This window comes from Mastigoproctus giganteus, chromosome 2, assembly GCF_048544385.1.
Source record: "Mastigoproctus giganteus isolate SK-2022 chromosome 2, ASM4854438v1, whole genome shotgun sequence".
Classification (NCBI taxonomy): Eukaryota; Metazoa; Arthropoda; class Arachnida; order Uropygi; family Thelyphonidae; genus Mastigoproctus; species Mastigoproctus giganteus.
In genome coordinates this window covers 248,908,646-248,932,994 of record NC_143576.1, presented here as the reverse complement: position 1 = coordinate 248,932,994, position 24,349 = coordinate 248,908,646, and the positions used below count along the sequence as shown (strand labels likewise).

The 24,349-nt window shown below is 37.6% G+C and overlaps 2 protein-coding genes across 2 annotated transcripts in view; one reads left to right on the top strand and one right to left on the bottom strand.

The window, feature by feature from the left end:
* LOC150090365 (uncharacterized) overlaps positions 1-24,349 on the bottom strand; it is a 314,634-nt gene that overhangs the window by 137,631 nt on the left and 152,654 nt on the right. The window lies entirely within an intron of this gene.
* Positions 1-24,349, top strand: part of LOC150090366 (uncharacterized) — a 331,637-nt gene that overhangs the window by 198,309 nt on the left and 108,979 nt on the right. The window contains exon 14 of the mRNA XM_090387860.1: positions 13,252-13,359. Within this exon, the coding sequence (XP_090243986.1) occupies positions 13,252-13,359 (108 nt within the window). The remainder of the gene's footprint in view (positions 1-13,251; positions 13,360-24,349) is intronic.

Here is a 24,349-nt window from a genome sequence, read left to right as displayed (position 1 = left end):
TCTATCATAGGCGTCCGTGTCACGTGTTAATTTGTATGTATCCCATGCATTTTTCTTCTCTGCCATATGCCTCATTAGTTCATCTGACAACCATTTAGGCCTAAACCTTGAACAATATTTCTTAGTTGGTATGTAAAGCCTAGTAGCTTCCACGATAAGTTCTTTGAATGCTTCCCATTTTGAATTTGCTGTTGGCAATATCATCAGTTGATCCCACTGTATAGAATTTAAATACTGTCTCAGTCCATTGTAGTCGCCTTTACGAAAGCAATACCCCTTCCCTTTACCCCTAATGGTAGTTACCTCTTTGAGTAACTCCCACTTCAGCACACTGTGATCACTGCCACCAAGTGGTTCATTTATCTGCAGATTCTTAATGCATGAAGAATCACTACTGATAATCAAATCAAGAGTATTACTCCCTCTAGTTGCCTCCCGAACATGCTGATGTAGAAAACAATCATCCAATAAATCCACAAAAGCCTTGCTACTGTGTGAGTGACCAGCCCTCAAATTCCAGTCAATATCTGGGAAATTAAAATCCCCCATTATAAGACTCTCTGATTTACTGGCCCACTCTATTTCTCCGAACAGTTTCTTATTATACTCATCAGAGTCATTAGGCCTATAGCACACTCCTACTCTCAATTTTGATCTCCCAATGCTTATGTCACACCAAACTGACTCGACACTGCACTGTCCAGCGATGTCGACTGGCTTCACTTCCTTGGATTTTATGTGTTTTTTAACTAATAGCATAACCCCTCCTCCCTTCCTATCCTGTCTATCCTTTCTGTAGACATTGTACTCCGCAAATTCCAGTTCTGCATTTCTTATATCTGTGTGACACCACGTCTCTGAAATCCCCACAATATCTGCCTTTGATGTTTTGAGCAATACCTCAAATTCATCAAATTTATTTACTAAACTCCTAGCATTGGTGTACACACAAGTATACATGCACCTGTTCTTTTTCTTAGCTACCCTAACACAACCCATGTGTTTACTTGTACCCCAATGATTCCCAGCAGTCTCTGAAATATCCTGCATCTTATTTTCCAGGCTGCAGCTCATTCCAATAGAAGCAGTGCAAGAATCACTTTCACCTCTGCCAGTGGCTACTGTTAATCTATTAGTCCTTGTATCCCCCCAATCTAGCAGTTTCCGACCCACCTAACATTGCCTCGATAGCATCAGCAAACATTCTTGCACCCTTTCTATTTAAGTGTATCCCATCCCTGTAGAAGCAGTCTCTCCTGTTAACAAGTACAGACCAGGCTGAAAAAAATTCTACCCCTTGAGCCCTGCACAATCTTTCCAGGGCCTAATTGATTGACAGGGCTCTCATCATATACTCCCTCCTATCGTGTCTGGGCAGAATTGCAGACACTTTCAATTTCAACCCTAATTCACGGCTTTTTTTCATCAGTGACCTGTACTTGTCAAGTAATTCCGCCGGTCTCCTACTCTTAATGTCATTAGTGCCAACGTGTACAACTATATCACCTTTTGTGCCCTTAAAAGATGATATCCGCTCTACAACGTCATCAACTTTTGCCCCTGGCAGACATACCCTGGTCCTATTCCACCTATCCTTTTTACAAAGCATGTTTCCCGTTTCCCTGACAATAGAGTCACCAACAACTACTAGTTCCTTTGGGACCAGCGCATTCTGCCTTGGGGGTTGCCGCTGTGTTCCGCGATGACCAAGTGCAAGCTCTGGCATTGGTGTGGGCAGCTGAGAGCTTGATGGGCCCCTCACTTGTAATCCTTCGAGGGCATCCACCCTATCCTTCAAGCTCTCATATAGGCCCATAACAACGCTGAGTTGTCGCCTTATCTCCTTACACTCCTTGCATCGCACACACACAAAGACATCCCCCATGGCAGTATCATGTCCCATACTTGACTGCTCCGCAAACATCAAGCAAATAGTGCATCTTACAAGGCTGTGATTCAGAGGACAACTGCCCCCCTCAGTTCTCCCCTGGGCCACAGCATTCCCATTAGCTTGAGCCCTTTGCTTTGCTGCTCTGGTTTGAGTCATGATTTAGATTTACTTTCAATAAAATTTCAATTTCTGTACAAAATTAAATCCTAAACTTGTATCCAAACACAGTTATAACGCTATATTTATGTTTCAGTAACGAGTGTTATCTACGGAATATTTACGTTTCAGTAACGAGTGTTATCTACGAAATATTTACGTTTCAGTAACGAGTGTTATCTGCGAAATCCCTTTATATAACTTTCGTATCAAGTTATGTATTAATTATTTGTTTTTACTAATTATTTATGTTACGTAACCTAAGTGGTTATATGTATAATTAATTATGTTAAATAAAATTAATTATATTACGTTTGTAATCTAAGTCGTTATATGTATTTATTTAAACGTACAATTTAACTGCTAACGAAGTTCAACTAACGCTATCTAGTACGGTATATCGTATCACAAAGGCGGGAAAATTACGAACGGTTAGCGGAGTTGAAACACGTGGAAACCTTTACCGATACTTTTATGCAATTACAAGGCCGAGTAAAGAATAAATACACCAAATTAATCAGAAAATCACAAAATAATGTTATACTACTAAATTTAAATCAAAAGTTTTAGAAAAACAATAATTTCAAATCAATAAATAAGAAAAATCCACTTAGCGGCTTTGAAAACGACCGTCTCTAGTAGCCTCGTCCCAAATTCTGGAAGTCTGTTCCACCAACCAACCACCCGCTGGCTAAAGGCAAATTTCCGCACTTCCATGGGCACTGTTCAATTCAGCAATTGACTTGTATTATTCCTTGAATAATAGCATTGGCTTCTATTATTCCCGCTCTCTCTCTTTCAAAACAGTCCGAACACATGCCGCCACCAACCAACATCCATTTACTGTCCAACTTCAAACTCACAGAACCTACTTTTCATCTTCCTCGTTTATTCATTCAACTGCCATTTTCTGGAACAACCTTCCTTCATACATATTTCCTGAAATCTACAATCTACTGAAGTTCAAGTCTAATGTCAACAAATATCTTCTTTTGTCTTCTCAACCTCCAACCCAAGCACAGTACTAAGTACTATAGGTTCTAATATCTCTCGTGTTTGGGGTTCTCATAAAAAAAAAAAAAAAAAAACATGTAAACCAATATGTAACCAATGCTAATGCTAATATATTTTCAGCATAAATGGACTTAAAAATTATTCATCATACTGAATTTTTAATCAAAAGGTATTTCACTCAAACAAGATTTACAAGGTACATTGTTAATAAGGAAGATCACCAGGACTTTAAATATTTAGTTATAGAAATAGTTTTTCTTTCTATAACTCTGAACTGTAAGTTACATGGACTAAGGAGTCAGTAAAAGTCTAATAAATATAAATTGCATGGTTATAAATCAGAATTAAATAAGTATTATATATTTTACTAAATTTTAATATACAGGAACTCCACGACTTACATTAAGGGTTGCATTCCTAGGAACGCTACATAAGTCGGGGAATTTCCCCATGCTTGTGCAGCACTCGCAACTGTGCTTGCTGAATTGATTGAATCAAAAAAGAAATGTTCGACGAACATGTAAATAGAATTATTTATTGTATTTATTCAATTTTTTATCTCATGTTCCAGGAAAATTACAAAAGCGTGCAATTTAAAAAAAAATTCAAAATTATAAAATTACAAAAAAGAGAGGAGACAGGCATAACGTCAGTAAATTTTACCTCTCAATCACTGTTGCCAGACTCAACGTCTTCAGCTGATAAGTACGCCGCTGCAGAGGTTGAGAGCTATGGAGATTTATAAGCTGCTCAACCTTACGAAAGAACATATTAATGGATGGCTGGACGGTGGCGTTTTTCTTTTCATCATAGATTTCTTTGTAGCAAGCAAGCATATCATTCATCCCTCTGTTAACTTTTAAGAATCGTTCACTGTCACGATCCATCTTCTCAAACCTTGCCATTGCCGATGCAATTTCACAAAATGCCATTGCGATCTCTCCAGTAATGAAGCATCTCAGCTCCTCATTTGGTTCATCTTGAGCTTCCTCAGCATTTTCTTCTTTCACTCTCACTGCCTGCAAGTCAATAAGTTCTTCATTAGATAATTCCTTCTCTTCATCCTCTTAACTCCTCCATGTCTTTGGCATCAACCTCCAATGAAGTAGCTCTGCAACCTTTACAATCTTATCTGTAACTGCTTCATATGATTCGTCTTTTTTCAAATCCTTCGAAGCCTTTTACTTGCCATGGGCATATTTTCTTCCATGCGCCATTTAAACAACTTTTAGTAATTTCCGTCTAGGCCTTATTAATGTTTAAGATGGCATGGTAAATATTTTAAGATTTCCAAAAGTCTCTTAACGTAAAATTTTCTCACTGTCTACTGCAGACAATGGTTGAGCAAATGTTGTGCATAAATAGTATGCTTTTAAATTCGAAATAATACCCTGATCCATAGGTTGAATGAGTGAAGTAGTGTTTGGTGGAATATGACTCTCACGTTCGAATTGAAATCATCTAGATGCGAAGGATGTCCAGGAGCATTATCTAATAGAAGCAAAATCTTGAAAGGAATGTCATGGTCTTTATAATATTTTTCAACCTCAGGAATGAAGCAGCATTTAAACCAATCCTCAAAGAGAGATATTGTTATCCATGCTTTCTGGTTTGATCAGAAATGCACAGATAGGGTGGCTTTATTGATGCCCTTAAATGCCCGAGGATTTCCAGAATGGTAAACAAGCAGTGGTTTTAATCTGTAATATCCCTAATGGCCCTATCTTTTGACGCTTTGAAACCTGGCATTTTTTCCTCTTTGGCAATGTATGTTTGATCCAGCATTTTTTTCCAATACAGAGCAGTCTTGTCAACATTAAAAATCTGCTGCATTGAATAGCCACCTTCATCAATAATTTTTTCCAACACATCACAAAATTTCTCTGCAGCTGCAGAATCTGCACTGGCGACTTCACCGCATATTTTAAGATTGTGGGAATCAGCATGATGTTTGAACCTATTAAACCATCAGATGCTTGCCATGAACTTGGGTTGCGGTTCGCCGTACTTATCCTTAATATCTTTATAAATACATGTTGCTTTTGCTTGAATGGTCATTAGACTCAAGGAGCATTCGCTTCTGAATCTGATTTTTGATCAATATTATTAACAGTGGTTCCATCTTCGATATAGCACCTGAACACTGTTTTGTGATCACTGTTGATCTTAAGTGCATTTATCCTTTGACACGTTCCTTTATAAAAGCACACTGTCCTTGAAAATAGTATTCACTGTTGAAGTAGCGAGACCTAATTCACTTGCAATAGATGAAAAATTTTGTCCTGCTTCGTACTTCTTAATCATTTTCATCTTCATTTCTAAATCAATTTTGTTTTGTTTCCTGGCACTACCACCACTTGCACTTTTCATTGGTCACTTTCCCTTCATCATTGTTGTTGTTGTTGTTGTTTTGGTGTTTATTGGCGCATCGACAACGGAGATCATAGTGCGCCAGTTCATTTGTTATACAATGTTCTCTTTATATAATTCCTGTTCGAATGTACAAGGTTAACTGTTTCTGTGGTATTATACTATTATTTACAGCAGATGGAATATGTTGATTGTTTGTATGAATCTAAACATATCTGACACGTGTTCCTTGTCACCTAAAAGATCTTTAAGGGTGATGTTTTGGTTTCCTTTAAATAATGATGAAAAAATTCGGTGTCGATCACTTTCATATGTTAGGCATTCTATAAGTATATCTTCTATAAGTTTAACTGTTTGGATAGTATTGCATACTTGGCATCTTGGGGTTCTTCTGCCCGTAATAGATAACCATTTGTGAAATGTGTATGGTCTATCTGCAATCTGGTCAGAACAACTTCTTCTCTCCTTGATTTCCTTATGCTTGTTTTCCAGTGCTCAACTTTTGGTTTTATTTCATATAATTTATTCCATGTTTGTTTTTGCCAGTGTTCTTGCCATTGGGTTAGACAGCGATTTTTAATGATTGGCTTGTAGTCCTTATGTGGAACTGTGAAATATTGTTCTTGAAGGTTAGTGGTTGATTTTGCAATTCTATCCGCTTCTTCATTTCCTTTTATCCCTTTGTGTCCTGGTATCCAGCAGAAAAGTATCTCTTGTTTTTTATTTGTGAGAACTGTTAGTATCTGTTTAATTTTCCAGAGTACTGGATGGGTTATATTGCTTGTGTTTTGTATGGCTTGGATGTTCCTTAATGAATCACAGTATATTACTGTTCTCAGGTGGTAGGTGGTTCTGAAACGCTCCAGGGCTATCTGAACTGCTACTAATTCTGCAGTGTAGACACTGCATTCTTTTGGAAGTTGGCGTGACAATGTAACATCTGGGAATACTGCTACTGCTCCTACATGGTTCTCTGATTTTGATCCGTATGTATATATTGGTATGTGATTGGGATATTGCATTCTATGTGCTGCATGCAGTTTTTGAAAGTTGCTGTCTGATAAAGTATTTTTATTCCAGTTTGGTGTGAGGAGTTCATAAGCTGTGGTATGGTTTATCCATGGTGGATCTATATGTCCTTCTTGGTTTGCAACGTTATCTATTTTGAGATCATGTGTTATCAGTAGCTCCTGTAGTCTGATGCCTAGGGGCTGGTTTGCTCTTTTGCGGTTCCTATATATGTTTTCCCATTTTGGCGAGAATAAAGTTGTCCAAGTCGGATGGTCTCTTATGGGTCTTATCCTGTAAGCATACAGCAGTGACAACTGCTCTCTCCTCAGGAACAGTGGTGATTCATTAGCCTCTGTACAGAGACTGTATACAGGGGATGTGCGGAAAGCTCCTGTTGCTATTCGTATTGCACTATGGTGAATCGGATCTAACCATTTGAGGGCGCTCTTTCTTGCTGATGCATAAACCAGTGCTCCATAATCTATTTTTGACCTTACTAGTGCTTTATACAAGTTGAGTAGGGTATAACGGTCTGCCCCCCAAGATGTTGTTGTTAAGACTTTAAGAATATTAAGTTGTTTCATACATTTTATTCGTAGTTCTTTTATATGTTCTACAAAGGTCAACTTGTTGTCTAGAATAAGTCCAAGAAATTTTACACTTTGTTTAACTGGTATTGTATTTCCTTGTAATATTAGTTAACATTTCTGTAGAAAACGAAATTTACACCCTGAAGGGTGTAAATTTCAGGGTGTAAATTTCGGGTTCAGGGTGTAAATTTCGTTTTCTACAGAAATGTATGCAGACTGTTTTTTCTTTTGATATTCTAAACCCGTTTTTCTGGGCCCAATGACTGACGTTGTTAATTGCACATTGTAGTTGTCTTTCTGTTGTTCCCATGTTCTGTGCTTGATATGAGATACTGAAGTCATCTACATATAGTGCATATGACACTGTGGGTGGTAGTTGTTTTGTGATGCTATTTATTTTTATGGAGAATAGTATGGCACTCAGTACAGACCCTTGGGGAACTCCTTCTTGTTGATATGATTTTGACATGGTGTTTTGTACTCTAACTTGAAATGTTCTATTTTTCATGAAATTTTGAATGAATAGTGGTAAATGTCCTCTGAATCGTGTATATCTTGTAATATACCGTGTCTCCATGCTGTGTCATAGGCCTTTTCTATATCAAAAAATACACTAACCATATGCTTTGAGGTTATAAATGCATCTCTTATATCTGCTTCTATTCGTACAAGGTGATCTAATGTGGATCGATTTTGTCTAAACCCACACTGCATATTGGTGAACCACTTAGTTGTCTCAAAAAACCAGACTAATCTTTTGTTGATGATCTTTTCTAGTACTTTGCACAAGCAGCTTGTGAGGGCTATCGGACGATAGTTGTTTGGGTCCTTCTGATCTTTATTGGGTTTTTGGAAAGCTAGTACTATTGCGTGATGCCACGCTTCAGGATATTGGTTTTCTAGAAATATGCGGTTGTACAGTTGAAGGAGGTTTTCTATCTCTTTCTGCTTTAGGTGTTTAAGCATATCATAGTGTATGTTGTCTGGTCCAACTGTACTTGGTTTTGTTTGTGATACTGCTTGACGTAATTCATGTATTGTAATTGGTTGGTTGTAGGGTTCAATCCTTTTAGTATTAAAATTAATTCTGTTTTTTTCTGTTTTCTCCCTACAGGTCAAAAATTCAGTAGTGTAGGATTGTTTTGACGATACTTTAGCAAACGTTTCACCTAATATATTAGCTATCTCTGATGGTTCGGTAATGCTTTGTCCATTCCAATGTAATACTAGGGATGGTTGGTTTTTATACTTCCCATTCATTTTTCCTATTTTATTCCATATTTTTTTTGTGTTTGTTGTTCTATTTATAGAGGAAGTAAAATGGATCCAGGAAGTTTTTCTGGCTTGTTTCCGTGTATACCTGGCTAGTGCTCATGCCTGCTTAAATTTTATCAGATTATCCGTTGTAGGATATCTCCGGAACTTATTCCAAGCTTTGTTTTGTTGTCTTCTTGTTTTCATGCAATCTTCGTCCCACCAGGATTTTGGGTGCAACAGAAAACGGGTTGAGGTTGTGGGTATTGTTTGTTCGGCTGCTTGTATTAAGGTATCTGTGACGTGCTTCAGAGCGTCATCGACCGATGTTTCTTGGATGATTTGTGGATTAAATATTGCCAGTTCTCGAAATTTTTCCCAGTTACCTTTTTCTATTTTCCAGCGGGGTGGTCTGTTTGGATGGCAAGGAGGGTTTCTGGTCAGTATGGTGATTACTGGGTAGTGGTCACTGCTGTATGGGTTTTCTATTACTTGCCACTTTAATTCTAGTAGAAGGGAAGGCGTGCATATAGTTAGATCTACTGCTAAGGTTGTACGACTAGGAAAGTGAAAATACGTATGTTTGCCATTATTGAGTAGAGAAAGGTTATGATGGTCTATTATTCTTTCTATTATCCGTCCTCATCTGTTGATATCAGTGTTTCCCCACACTTATCTATGTCCATTCATGTCTCCCATTATACAGAAAGGTGATGGGAGTTGGGAGATTAGTTGGTCTATTTCCTCAAATGATATATCTGGTCTTGGTGGAAGGTACACTGAACAGATGGTTACCCTAAATTTCAGTGTTATCCTTACCACTATCGCTTCTATATTGCTGTTTAAAGGTATGTGTTCGGTTGGGATGTGGTTATGGACTAAGATGGCTACTCCTCCATGTGTTGACCTTTCTCTTAATCTGTCTTTCCTATATATTCTATAATTTTTCACTGAAAGGGTGTCTTGTTGTCTAAGGTATGTCTCTTGTAGACAAAAGCATATTGGCGTATGTTGTGTTATTAAATACTGGACATCGTCGTAATTGGCACGTAGTCCTCTACAGTTCCACTGGATGAACTGATCCATTATTTGGTTTTTCTAGGGCTTCCGGGTTGCTTCCAAAAGGGAGCATTCTTCTGCTTTGTCTTATCTTTTTTAGGATAGTTTGGCTGGTCCATGTCCATATCTTCTTCTGTGAAATTTTCTAATACTGGTTCTTCCGTTGTGTTTATTTTTCCTATTTCCATCTGTTCGGTTTCTTTGGTGTTTATAAGTTTAGGTCGGTTTTCGTTGTGATGCTGATTTGTGGATATCTGTTCTGTGTGAAGAGAAATTGAGGTATTCACTGTTTTCTCCTGTTTCTGTGCCTTCAATCCAGTAGATGATTCTTTTGGCATCATGGAAATTTCGGTTTGAACTTCTACTGATTTATATTGGATTACTGCTTGTGCATATGTTGGCTTGTTTGTAGGTCGTGGCTGTATTATTCTTCTTGCTTCTTGGTACGTTGTGTTGTGTTCTGTTTTGTATTTCTGAATTAGTTTCTCTTGTTTCCATTTTTCACACGTTTTTGAGTAGGCTGGGTGTTCCCCTTTACAGTTTGTACATTTCAAGATGTTGGCAGAGCAAACTGTAGTCTCGTGTTCTTTAGAATCACATTTTGCACAGGTTGCTGAGTTTCTGCATGCCATTTGTCCAAATTTCTGACATTTGTAACAACGCAGTGGATTTGGTATATATTGTCGTACTTGGCAGTTCAGATATCCTGCTTTGATTGTTGCTGGAGGTTTTGGAGTATTAAATGTTACGATAAGGGTTCTTGTTGGAATTATATTTCCATCCCTTCGGATATTAATTCTCTTCACTCCTGTAACTCCTTGGCTTCTTAATTCTTCTGTGAGCTCTTCCTCTGACACATTTAAGAGGTCCCACTCTGAGATCACCCCTCTGGAAGAATTCAGTGTGTTGTGTGGTGTTACAACTACTGGCATTCTTCCAAAAATTGTTGTTGAAAGTAACTTCTGGGATGTTTGGGATTTTCTGTTTCCACTAGTATGTCTCCAGATCTCAGCCGTCGAACTGACTTGGGAGATCCTACTAGACCCTCTAATGTTTTCTGAATAACAAACGGAGACATACGTCCTAATGTCTGATCTCCTGTTGCATGTATGACAATGAATGTTGGTATTTTTGGTGGGTCCCTATCTGTCTTCTGTCTCTTTGATTTGGTGTTTTCTGTTTCACTACTTGGTAGAGCTTTCTCTTGAAGCCCTATAGTACTAGTAGTTATTTTACTACTCATGTTTGCTCTTTTGGCCCTGGGAGTGTTACTTTCCTCTCCCAGGTTACCAGCCCCGCCACGTGGAGGCAAGGGCAGTGCCTCTTAGTGACCAAGCGGCTGTGTAAGTTAGATTAGTAAAGGTGAGTATACGAGAAAAAATAAGAAAGGTGAGTTTCCTTTCTGTGTCTTCACTTACTGATTGTAAGATAAAGAGCTGTTTCACAAAAAATAAAGGGAATTTAACGATGAAAATTAAAGAAACTTGTATATTTTTTAGAACGCTCTATATATCGCTGGGAATCGCTTAGTCACTAATAAATCGCTTGGCACCTGGGGCCCTTCATCATTGTAATACGTAAATAGGAATGAAGGGAAGTTTCTGAAAATTTGTATTTTATATGATTGAAGATTTCAGTGAAGGGGAACACATTTTACCATAACAGCGTAAAAACCCACACAATTGCAGTTATTGGTATTATCACAAATGCAATAAGATCGAGTTTACTACCCGTTTATAATTAGATGCACGAACAGAAAACCCTTGCCCAGTAAACCGGAAAGTGCAAATTGTTTTATGGTTGTGATCTCCAGAAATGTGCTTTAGAAAAATATCACAAAGGCACTCAAAATTGATTCTTATAATGGGAACATATGATAACAATGAAAGGGTAGTGCAATTTCCATTATAAATATGACCTTTTAGAGAGATAAATAGCTTAAAAATATAACGAAATTTTCAACCTCCAAGGACTTGGAACAAATTAGAAAAAAAAAATGTGTTATTGAGTTCATATTACGATATTTTCACAATATAATTTTTTCCTATGGGATGCAAAATGCGTTTCCACTATTTTTTTAAGTTTGCATAGGCCAGGAAAAACTTACATAAAGTCGAATTTCCGTAAGTCAAGTATTACATAAGTCGGGGAGTTCCTGTATTTAATTATATAATTAAATAAATATTTATTTAATTGTATAAACTACTTTAATAAAATTACAAAATGAATTAAAAAATGTTCTCTTTATCAAATCAAATCAAATCAAATTATTATTTTAGGGTTGCCTGTAATTGAATACATTAACCCGTATTTGTGTCTGTAAATTGTGTGTGTTCTATGGTCGATTTGCCTGTTTTGCTGGAAGAAAAACCTTGCTATCTACCTGAGACTGACTAACTCAGCCACGGAGTGAAAAAAGCCCATTAAAGTTCCTTGCGTCAACTACGGGATTCGAACCGAGGCCTTTTCCACCCAGTGTGGGGAGGATGGTGACGATACCACTGTGCTACCTGCGCAGACTATTCTCTTTATAACTAAAGTGTAGTACTATGTTAACAATAACTATCAGTAATAATTTGAGATGATTCCTTACCCTTAATATAAAATTTTACAAAAAAAAAAAAAAAGTTAAATTTGGTTATCTTTCCAAATGAAAAAATATGATTTTAAAATTCATGCATCAAACCTTCCCACTGTTTTTGACATTTCCAAGGCTTTTGATCATGTTTAGCATACACGTCTAAACAAACTTCCAAATTTGTTTCTCTGACTGTTATCTTTTTGGATATTAATGATCTTTTTCACTGACTGTAAATCCTGCTGATGATAGCACACCATTCCCCCTTCCAGCTTGAGAAACTTGATCTATACAAACAGCTTCAATTTTTCAAATAACCACCAATTCATTAAACACTGTTCTGCAGGTGATTTTTCAGTGAGAATACTGAAGAATCGCCTGCAGACTTAAGAAAACTTAGTTAACTTTGATCATTCTAAAAATGTGATTTATCAAAAAAAAAGTCTGCTGCACCTATGCCAGGCTTTAATAACACTCCACTAGACAAGACTGATCACATTTCTTAATTGAGAGATTATCTTGGCTCTGTTAGCATAAGCATCTAAAATATTACTTCCTCTGCATAAGAAAAACTGGGCATTCTTTTTTTCTCTTTGCATTACTTTTCTTCTAAACACTTACTCGACTCTGTAGAAATCTACTCTGCCTTACCATGGAACAACTCTTCCACATTTGGAGTAATATCCCAGAACTTCTCTTAAGCTTCTAGGCTCTATTCAAAAGAGGGCAGTCAGGTTAATTAACAGCACATCTCTTACAAACTCTCTTTGCTCTCTATCATATACACATTGTTTCTGCTGCCAGCCTTTCCTAAAGATACTTCCATGGGCATTTATTTGTCTAAACTGGCATCTATAATTTCACCTCACTCTTCAAAACACATTCCTCGGTTGTCACATCCTTTAACTTTGAACTCCAACTTACAGACCAAACTTCTGCTCTTCTTCATTTATCCCTTCTACTCCTAACCTTCATAACAATCTTCTTTCATATGTATTTCCTGAAAATTACAATCTGCAGAAACTGGAAGTCCAATGTTAACAAGCATCTTCTGTCTTCTCAACTTTAAACCCATTCAAAAATACTAAAGTACTATAAGTTCTGACACCTTTGGTTATCATACATATACAGTATATAAAAATTAAAAATTACTAAAAGCATTAGTAATGACAAAACTAATGGGGTATTTTTTCTTATTACATGCTGTTCATTTGCCATGGATACAGTTTATCATAACTTTTTATATGAGTAACAAAATGAGTTTCAATTTTAATGAATGTATTTTAGAATATCACTAATTATATATCTTATCTACTGTTGTATTTCAGGAAGGCAGAACAGCTCTACATTATGCAGCAGCCATGTCACGTAAAGATGGAATGAATGCATACAAACTTTTAACACAGGCAGGTGCAGATTCAAAAATACGTGACAATGTAAGTTTTTTTTACAATATAATGATATTCCTGATTTGACAAGTTTGGTTTTTTTAAGTTACTTCTTACAAAAAATATAATAAGCCACTTTGTGAATACCAAAAAGGTTCTTACTTTAATCAAAAATAGCATAGGAAATATATACAACTTGATGTTGATAAGACAAGAAGTCTCCGCAATAAATATTTTAACAAGTAAAAAAAAAAAAGCAAATCACCTTTTATCCACTAGCTATTCATTTATTTTTTGATTACATCATCAGTGATATCTAGTAAAGTATTGTGGGCACTCACTTTCATTATGAAAAATTAATGCTCTGTATGCTATTTCAGCAAAGTTTACAAAAACTACAAAGATCTGTCAGCAACCTGCTATTGCACTAGTCTAAATCAGCATGTCAACCAATTTCTCTGAATTCAATGTTTACAGCAGCGATAGTAGCAACTGTTCCAATACCCTTCATGCAAAATCTGAATGTATGCTACAAACTGGCTATTTTTAAAGAGCCTTCCCAAATACCTATACCCACTTGTCTGCTCTCTTGCTCTCTCTCTCTGTCTCTCTCTCTCCACCCTTCTATTTCAATATAACTCATACCTTTCTCTTTCCACACTCAACCTTTGTCTTCTTAATATTTATTCTCATCATAAACCTATCACAACTTTCCTTTCTGTTAACCAATTTCTGCAATCCTGGCCCAGAATTTGCATTCAAAAATACCACCAAGTACCATATCTTCTGCAAATTTAATACTCTCAATAACCTTTCCAATCATCTTCATCCATATAATTCTTGCTCAATTCTATTTCCTTTTATCAAATGCCTCTTTAACCATTTCTTCTACATGTATATTAAAGTCATATAGGTTAAAAAAGCATATTAATATGCATCCTAATATATGTATTGTAACCATTAAAATGTAAATTTAAATAGTATAATTTCACATGCTATTGATGAAGTCCACAATACATTATTAAGTAATTTGTAGCTTTGCTATGCTAACACCACTTATTTCAATTTGGAACTTGCAAGGAAGCCATTAAATGTTTTGCTACTATACAATTAAGTGCTATTTCTTCTCCTCTTCATACCTGAGTATTCATCACATTGCACGGGTAGGGCAACAGCCTCAGTTTTGTACATGACTATGAGCAAAACCTATTAAGTTTATTATATTCTTTGGCCCATGAGGTTTGGTCACAGACATCTTTCTAGGTATGACAGGCTAGAGCTTACTATCGTGGAATCTAAAACACTGATGGAACTAATATGATGAAGAACGTAATTGAAGAGAGACTTCAAGTGCCCTCGAACTGATAAAAATCTTAAATGAACGATATATTATATTCCAAAAGATTCTTATAGGACTGAGGGTATTCCTTTTGTTCAGAGAATAAAAAATGAGGACCAATTCATAGTGTAAATGACGATGTCATTTTTCTATGTATGAACATTGTTTTGTAATTTTTCTATGTACATATATTGTTTTGTAATTTTTCTATGTACATATATTGTTTTGTAATTTTTCTGTGAATGCATGATGTCTGTATGTAATTCTTCCTCTATGTGTATATATCTTATGTATTTCCTGATATTTAATCCTATGTTACACTCTAATAAGTGATGTATGTATGCGCCACCCTCCCAGGAAATTTCTGTACAGGGGTGTTTGTTAAATAAACTGATAATAATAATAATAATATTCAGGTCCCACTTCTGAGTCAAGTAAACCAAAGTTCAGCAAGGACTGGTCGTTCTGTTACAACAATTCCTTTGCTTACCCCCTTGTGATGGTGGGATTGTTGGCAAAATTGAGTATACCCCCCCCATCCCCATGTGTAAGACTTGAAACACTAACGTATTGGATGTGACCAGGGTCACTGAGACTTAATTGAAAATTTCATTAGAACCACCCTACAATCTCCTAAGCCCACTTACTTTTTTCTGGAAGAATCTTAATGAATCAATCTCAGTTACACTACTTATTCACTCTATTATTCCTTTCATTTCAAAGGTGGTACTTGTGTATATATCCACTTTGGTATTTTTTGTCTGAGACTTCCTAATTTAGAAGTCACTGAAGAAATATCCTCCTCTCCTCTCTTTGATCTCTTCTAGCTTAAAATCTCTTTACTCCATTCCATCAAACTGCATTAATCACTCGGAACTCTGACTTCCTTTCCTTAAAACTTGGTTTTCTCCAATTTAATTTTCCTAATAGTAAGAAAGCCGGTCAGCCTTTCTGGCTGACCAGTTTTTTAGTTACACAGAACAAGCTGGTCAAGATGACTTTTGCATTTACTAATGACATTGTACAGCTTCTCCTTTATCTACCAGAGCACCAGACAATCTGAACCACATTAACTTTTTCTCACAAACAACTTTTTAAAGTAAACAGAAAATAATGGTTCTCTAGGAACCTCAGATCACAATTTAGTGTTGATTTCTCTTTCAACAGATCTTCTCTCTCATGGACATTCTTAGCCTTGTGTTGTTGTTTCACATTACAAGAATGTGAAATAGAATGATGTCTTCTTCTTTTCCCTGGTTAGATTACTGTTTTAAATCTTCTGATATGAATAACTGCCGAGATCTCGTCAGTGAAATGATTTGTGTAGAGATGAAATTCTCTATTCCACCCTAAACACTCATCCATTATCTAAATCTTGACTTTTGATTATATGTGCTATCGCTGTATTCAAAATAAGGATGCAGCATATCGCAAATGGACTGCAACAATATCTCCAGCTTCATTTTCTGACTATGCTAAAGCCACAACCATTCTAAAACACTTGATTTTGAACAGGATTAGAGGAGAAATCTTACTTCTTATAAAAAAAAAAGAAACACACCCTTCTCATTTCACCCATCTACTTGCTCCAAATGTTTGTCTAGTTCTGCCTTGAATCCATTTAAGCAATCAACTTCTACAATCACAGATGGAAGTTTGTTCCAGCAATCAACCACCCGCTGGCTAAAGGAAAACTTCCACACATCTGTCCTACAACTGTCTTTCCTCAATTTGAATTTATGCCCTCTCAGGCAATTATTCTGGGCAAGAGGAACAATCCCATCAGCATTGAGCATGCTCAAACCATTCAAGGATTTTTATATAACTGCTGACAAGGCTACTAGAGACAGTCGTGTTCAAAGCCGCTAAGTGGATTTTTCTTATTTATTGATTTGAAATTATTGTTTTTCTAAAACTTTTCATTTAAATTTAGTAGTATAACATTATTTTGTGATTTTCTGATTAATTTGGTGTATTTATTCTTTACTCTGCCTTGTAATTGCATAAAAGTATCGGTAAGGGTTTCCACGTGTTTCAAGTCCGCTACCGTTCGTAATTTTCCCGCCTTTGTGATACGATAGTTATATACCGTACTAGATAGCGTTAGTTGAACTTCGTTAGCAGTTAAATTGTACGTTTAAATAAATACATATAACAACTTAGATTACAAATGTAATATAATTAATTATATTTAACATAATTAATAACATAACATAATTAATTATAATTAATTAATAAATTAATAGAATCATGACTCAGACCAGAGCAGCAAAGCAAAAGGCTCAAGCTAATGGAAGTGCTGTGGCTCAGAGCAGAACTGAGGGGGGCAGTTGTCCTCTGACTCACAGCCTTATAAAATGCACTGTTTGCTTGATGTTTGCAGAGCAATCGGGTACGGGACATGATACTGCCAAGGGGGATGTCTTTGTGTGTGCGCGATGCGAGGAGTGTATCGATATCAGGCAACAACTCGGCGTTCTTGTGGGCCTATATGAGAGCTTGAAGGGCAGGGTGGATGCCCTCGAAGAAACTAAATTGAGGGGCCCATCAAGCTCTCAGCTGCCCACATCAACGCCAGAGCTTGCACTTGGGCATCGCGTGACACAGAGGCAAGCCCCAAGGCAGAATGCGCTGGTCCCGAAGGAACTAGTAGTTGTTGGTGACTCTATTGTCAGGGAAACGGGGAACATGCTTTGTAAAAAACATAGGTGGAACAGGACCAGGGTATGTCTGCCAGGGGCAAAGGTTGATGACGTTGTTGAGCGAATATCATCTTTTAAGGGCACAAAAGGTGATATAGTTGTACACGTTGGCACTAATAATATTAAGAGTAGGAGACCGGCAGAATTACTTAACAAGTACAGGTCACTGTTGAACAAAAGCCGAGAATTAGGGTTGAATTTGAAAGTGTCTGCAATTCTGCCCAGACACGATAGGAGGGAGTATATGATGAGAGCCTTCTCGATCAATTCGGCCCTGGAAAGATTATGCAAGGCTCAAGGGGTAGAATTTTTTTCAGCCTGGCCTGTACTTGTTAACAGGAGAGATTGCTTCTACAGGGATGGGATACACTTAAATAGAAAGGGTGCAAGAATATTTGCTGATGCTATCGAGGCAGTGTTAGGTGGGTCGGAAAACTGCTAGCTTGGGGGGAGACAAAGACCAATAGATTGACAGTAGCCACTGGTAGAGGTGAAAGAGATTCTTGCACTGCTTCTATTAGAATGAGCAGAAGCCTGAAAAACAAGATGCATGGTATTTCAGAGACTGCTGGGAGCCATTGCGGTACAAGTAAACACATGGGTTGTGTTAGGGTAGCTAAGAATAGAAACAGGTGCAGGTATACTTGCGTGTACACCAATGCTAGGAGTTTAGTAAATAAATTTGATGAATTTGAGGTACTGCTCAAAACATCGAAGGCAGATATTGTTGGGATATCAGAGACGTGGTGTCACACAGATATAAGGGATGCAGAACTGCAATTTGGGGAGTACAACGTCTACAGAAAGGATAGACAGGATAGGAAGGGGGGAGGGGTTATGCTATTAGTTAAGAAACACATAAAAACCAAGGAAGTGAAGCCAGTCGACATCGCTGGACAGTGCAGTGTGGAGTCAGTTTGGTGTGACATAAACATTGGGAGATCAAAATTGAGAGTAGGAGTGTGCTATAGGCCTAATGACTCTGATGAATATAATAAGGAACTGTACAGGGAAATAGAGTGGGCCAGTAAATCAGAGTGTCTTATAATGGGAGATTTTAATTTCCCAGATATTGACTGGAATTTGGGGGCTGGTTACTCACACACTAGCAGGGCTTTTGTGGATTTATTGGATGATTGTTTTCTACATCAGCATGTTCGGGAGGCAACTAGAGGGAGTAATACTCTTGATTTGATTATCAGCAGTGATTCTTCATGCATTAAGAATCTGCAGATAAATGAACCACTAGGTGGCAGTGATCACAGTGTGCTGAAGTTGGATTTACTCAAAGAGGTAACTACCATTAGGGGTAAAGGGAAGGGTTATTGCTTCCGTAAAGGCGACTACGATGGACTGAGACAGTATTTAAATTCTATACAGTGGGACCAACTGATGATGTTACCAACAGCAAATTCAAAATGGGAAGCATTCAAAGAACTTATCTTGGAAGCTACTAGGCTTTACATACCAACTAAGAAATATTGTTCAAGGTTTAGGCCAAAATGGATGTCAGATAAACTAATGAGGCATATGGCAGAGAAGAAAAATGCATGGGATACATACAAATTAACACATGACACAGAAGCCTATGATAGATACAAGTTGATATGCAACCAAGTTACAAAGGAGGTTAGGCAGGCGAAGGCAGATTAAGAGAAATCCTTGGCAAGGGATGCAAAGAAAAACAGAAAAGAGTTCTTTACTTATGTAAACTCTAGAAGGAAGGGGATGAATCAGATTGGTCCACTTGATATCGATGGGTCAACTGTTGATGATCCTGCTCAGATAGCTAACAAACTAAATGAATATTTTGCATCGACATTCACACATGAGGAGTTATTTATCGAGGGGAATGCCAGAGGTGTATTCAACTCTAGCAGTAAGCTAGAGAATCTTGTAATAACTGAGAGTAAAGTGGAGGAGAAATTGTTGAAGATAAACACAAGAAAGGCACCTGGGGTGGATGGGATCTATCCAGTTATATTAAAGGAGGCAGCAAAGGAAGTAAGCAAACCCTTAGCCATAATTATGAGAGCTTCCTTGGACTCAGGGGAGGTACCCATAGACTGGAAATGTGCAAATGTGACTCCAATTCACAAAGGAGGATCAAAGGCTGACACAAGTAATTATAGACCTGTGAGCTTAACTTCTGTTCCAGGAAAATTAATGGAGGCACTGGTTAAAGAAGCACTGCAGGATCATTTAGACAAGACTTCAGTTATAGCTCAGACACAGCATGGTTTTGTTAAGGGGAAGTCTTGCCTGACCAACTTGATTGGATACTATGATGCAGTCACAAAAGAACTGGATGCAGGGAATAACTTTGATATTATATACTTGGATCTTAGAAAGGCTTTTGATACTGTTGCACATGGAAGACTGCTACACAAATTGGAGCAGTGTGACATTGGAGGCAAATTGCTGCTATGGATAAAGGGGTGGTTGAGGGGAAGAAGACAGAGAGTGGTAATCAATGGACACTGCTCATCGTGGACTGATGTTATTAGTGGAGTCCCTCAGGGCTCAGTGTTGGGTCCATTATTGTTTTCTGTATTTATAAATGATATTGATGATGGTATATCGGGCTTAATGTCCAAGTTTGCAGACGATACAAAGGTTGGCAGGGTTGTCAAGGACACTACTGACACTATGCTGCTGCAACAGAATCTGGAAAGGTTGAGCAGATGGGTTGAGAGGTGGCAAATGAAGTTTAACATTGACAAATGTAAAGTACTACACATGGGAAACAGCAACCCCAGAGCAACGTATCAACTCTGTGGTACTACACTGACAGTGGTAGAGAATGAAAGGGACTTGGGGGTGGTTGTGCAGGCAGATATGAAGTTCTCTGAGCAGTGCAGATGGGCTGCAAGAGTAGCTCATGGAGTATTGTCAATGATATACAGGAATTTTTCCAGCAGGGATAAGGAGGTGATTATTCACCTCCTTATCCCTGCATTGTATAAGGCGATGGTCAGGCCACACCTAGAGTACTGTATACAGGTCTGGAGGCCTCATTTCAAGAAGGATGTAGAGCTGCTGGAACGAGTACAGAGAAGGGCAACAAGATTAGTGAATGGAACAAAGGGGTGCTCTTACGAAGAAAGGCTTAAGTTTTGCAAATTACAGTGTCTGGAGACTAGGCACCAGCGAGGTGATCTGATAGAGGTGTATAAAGCCTTGAATGGTTTAAGCATGCTCAATGCTGATGGGATTCTTCCTCTAGCTCAGAAAAATCACCTGAGAGGGCATAAATTCAAATTGAGGAAAGACAGATGTAGGATAGACGTGCGGAAATTTGCCTTTAGCCAGCCGGTGGTTGGTTGGTGGAACAGACTTCCATCCCTTGTTGTGGAAGTTGATAGCCTAAATAAATTTAAGGCTCAGCTGGACAGGTATTTTGAACGAACAGAGGGGTGAAGTGGAAGTGGGTTTTTTTTTTTTTTTTTTGGCTGATGCTGCATAAGCTTGCTTTCTTGCATCAAATGCCTCTACTAATGCTAATAATGCTAATGCTAATGCTAATTATGAGAGCATCCTTGGACTCAGGGGAGGTCCCCGCAGACTGGACATGTGCAAATCAAAGGGGGATCAAAGGGTGGCACCAGTAATTCAGACATCCTTGGACTCAGGGGAGGTCCCCACAGACTGGAGATGTGTAAATGTATTCCCAATTCACAAAGGGGGATCGAAGAGTAACAAGAGTAATTACAGATCAGTTAGTTTAACTTCTTTTCCGTGTAAAATAATGGAGTCACTGGTTAAAGATACATTGCAAGATCATTTAGACAAGACATGCAATAATTCAGACAGAGCATGGGTTTGTTAAGGGAAAGTCTTGTCTGACAAATTTGATTGGTTATTATGATGTGGTTACAAAAGAACTAGATGCAAAAAATAATTCTGATATCATATACTTGGATTTCAGGAAAGCTTTTGACACTGTTGCGCATGGAAGACTACTGTACAAATTGGAGCAGAATGGTATTAACGGTAAATTGCTACAGTGGATAAAAGGATGGTTGAGTGGGAGAAGACAGAGGGTGGTAATTAATGGGTGCTGCTCTTCGTGGACTAATGTTATTAGTGGAGTCCCACAGGGTTCGGTGTTGGGTCCACTGTTGTTTTGTATATTTATCAATGATATTGATGAAGGTATATCAGGCTTAGTGTTGAAGTTTGCAGATGATACAAAGTTTGACAGGGTTATTAATGACAGTAATGGCAGTGTGCTACTGCAACACGATCTAGAAAATTTGGGCAGATCGGCTGAGAAGTGGCAACTGAAGTTTAACCTTGACAAATGCAAAGTACTGCATATCGGTAGAAGTAATCCCAGAGAAGTGTACCAACTGTGTGGTACTACACTTATGATGGAAGAAAATGAAAAAGACCCGGGAGTAATTTTGCAGTCAGATATGAAGTTTTCTGAGCAATGATGCAGACAGGCTGCCAGGGTAGGTCATGGAGTTTTGTCAACAGGGAAAAGGAGGTGATTGTCCCCTCTGTATAAGGCAATGGTCAGTCCACGCCTTGGTCTTGCGTACAGGTCTGGAGGCCTCATTTTAGGAAGGATATAGATTTGCTGGAGCGTGTACAGAGAAGGGCAACAAGATTGGTGAGGGGAATGAAGGGATCCTCTTACCAAAAGAGGCTTAAGTTCTGCAAATTGCAAAGGCTAGAGACTAGGCACCTGTGCAGTGATCTGATTGATATGTATAAGGCCTTGAATGGATTGAGCACGCTGAATTCTGGTGGGATTCTTCCACTTGTTTAGATTACGAACCTAAAGGGGCATAAATTCAAATTAAGGAAAGACAGATGTAGAATAGATTTGCAGAAATTTGCCTTTAGCCAGCGGGTGGTTAATTGCTGGAACAAACTTCCATCTGTCGTTGTGGAAGTTGATAGATTAAATAAATTTAAGGAGGAACTGGACAAACATTTAGTGGGAATGGTTGTGTAAATTTTTTTTTTTTTTTGGCTGATGCTGCATAACCTCATACACTGCTTTCTTGCATCACATACCACTACTACTACTACTAATACATCAATACCAACTCTTAAACTATCTTAAACCTTCAAATTTAATCAACGATCAATAATATAGATTCCATTCAGTGTTGATTGGCTTATGTTACTCATATTTGGTCAAATTCAATGGAAAAGTTTGGTGAAACTCAAACAGCTACTCTTGACATTTCCAAGGCTTTTTATTGTGTTTGGCATAAAGGTCTTCTAAATAAGCTCCCATCATATGGAGTGCCAAATGTTTCTGCAATTAGATATCCAGTTTTTTTTTTTTCCTATTCTGCATACTCACTGAAGTTCATGATAGATAGCTCTCTGTTTTCTAACTTCTTCACTAATGCTGGGGTTCCCTAGATTTTGTTCTTTTTTGCACTATTTTCGTATTGTGTATTAATGACTTTTTCTCAGTGACTGAAAATCCAATCCATAATTTTGTTATGGATAGGATTTCTCAAACTATGCACAAGAAAATCCTATACACAGTTTTGAGAAACCTTGCTCTGCACAAACATCCTCACTTTTTGAATATCCACATCTAATTCCTTAAGTGCTGATTTCCAAATAATTCTCCAACAAGGTGAAGTTAAGATCTCACTATTAGAGATTATCACAGAAACAGAGAATTATCATTGTTTTCCTTTCAGTCTGGGAAACTCACCTCTGAAAAAAGTCACCCAGATTGTAAGTATGCATTGATAGGCATGTTGTATATTATCTTGTATAGGTATAATATCTTGTATATACATTTTAACAATCTCTAACATATATATTTTAACAATCTCTAACATATATATTTTTATAACAATCTTTAAACCTAAATATACTTATGTGTACTCCATAGATTTAACTAGGTTTGTTTAACAGTTATTCACTACTTTTCACTAATACTACTAATTATATATATAGTGGATTCCGGTTATATGGGCCACTGGTTAATCGGGGCAGCTGTTTATTTGGGGCAAATCTTAAAGAGCAGAACCTAATCAAGAAAATAGCCAGGGGTTTTCTTCACTTTTTTTTGGGTAGTTGTTGGTGCATCGGCTTCTGTGGCCATAATGCACCTCCCATGGTTTTTGCAGTACTTTGATCCAAGCCCGAGGCGGGATTCGAAACCGCGACCTTTGGGTTGCCAGGCAGGCACTTTACCCACCCGGCTAGCCCGGTCGGCTTTTTCTTCACTTAACTGGGACAACACGGCATTTAATCAGGACAGGAGATCACAGTACTCAAGATTACCCTATGATGTCTCCAACCATACCACGTGGTGCGGTCGGATTTCTGGAGGTCACAACCATAAAACAATAAAAAAAAAAAAATTAGCAGTTCCCGGTTTCTTGTACTTTTCTCTTAGTGCAATCTGTTATAAACGGATGGTAAACTCGATCTTACTGAATTTGCAATAATACCGACAGCTGAAATTCTGTGGGTTTTTTACGTTATTATGGTGAAATGCATTTCCCCTTAAATGAAATCTTCAAATCATATAAAAAACAAATTTTCAGAATCTTCTCTTCATTCCTATTTTTTAAGCTTCGTAACTTGCTACTCCATTCCGACTTGCGTGTATTGTGTTAGTTTAAAGTGACCAGACATCCTGGATTATGCGGGACAATCCCGGATTTAAGTCATTTGCCCCACATTGCAAACTGTCTAGAAAATGTCCAGGATTGGACATGTAGCCTCCATACTTATATCATGAATCATGATAAAATAAAGTTAATTGTAAAGTTAATTGATGTAGATGAAGAAGAAAGTGGGCTTTTTGACGAAAGATCACATTTAAAAAAATATGCTGATTATTCAAAAATGAAAGAATACCAACAGATAGGAGGTGGGTCGAAATATTTTGGGACAAGGGACATGCCATGCAGGCATTTGGAAAGAGTAATTGGATTTACATTATGTTTGGCGGGAACCAATGGTGTAACGGAAAGAGTTTTTTCAGTAGAAAATAAGCTGTGGACGT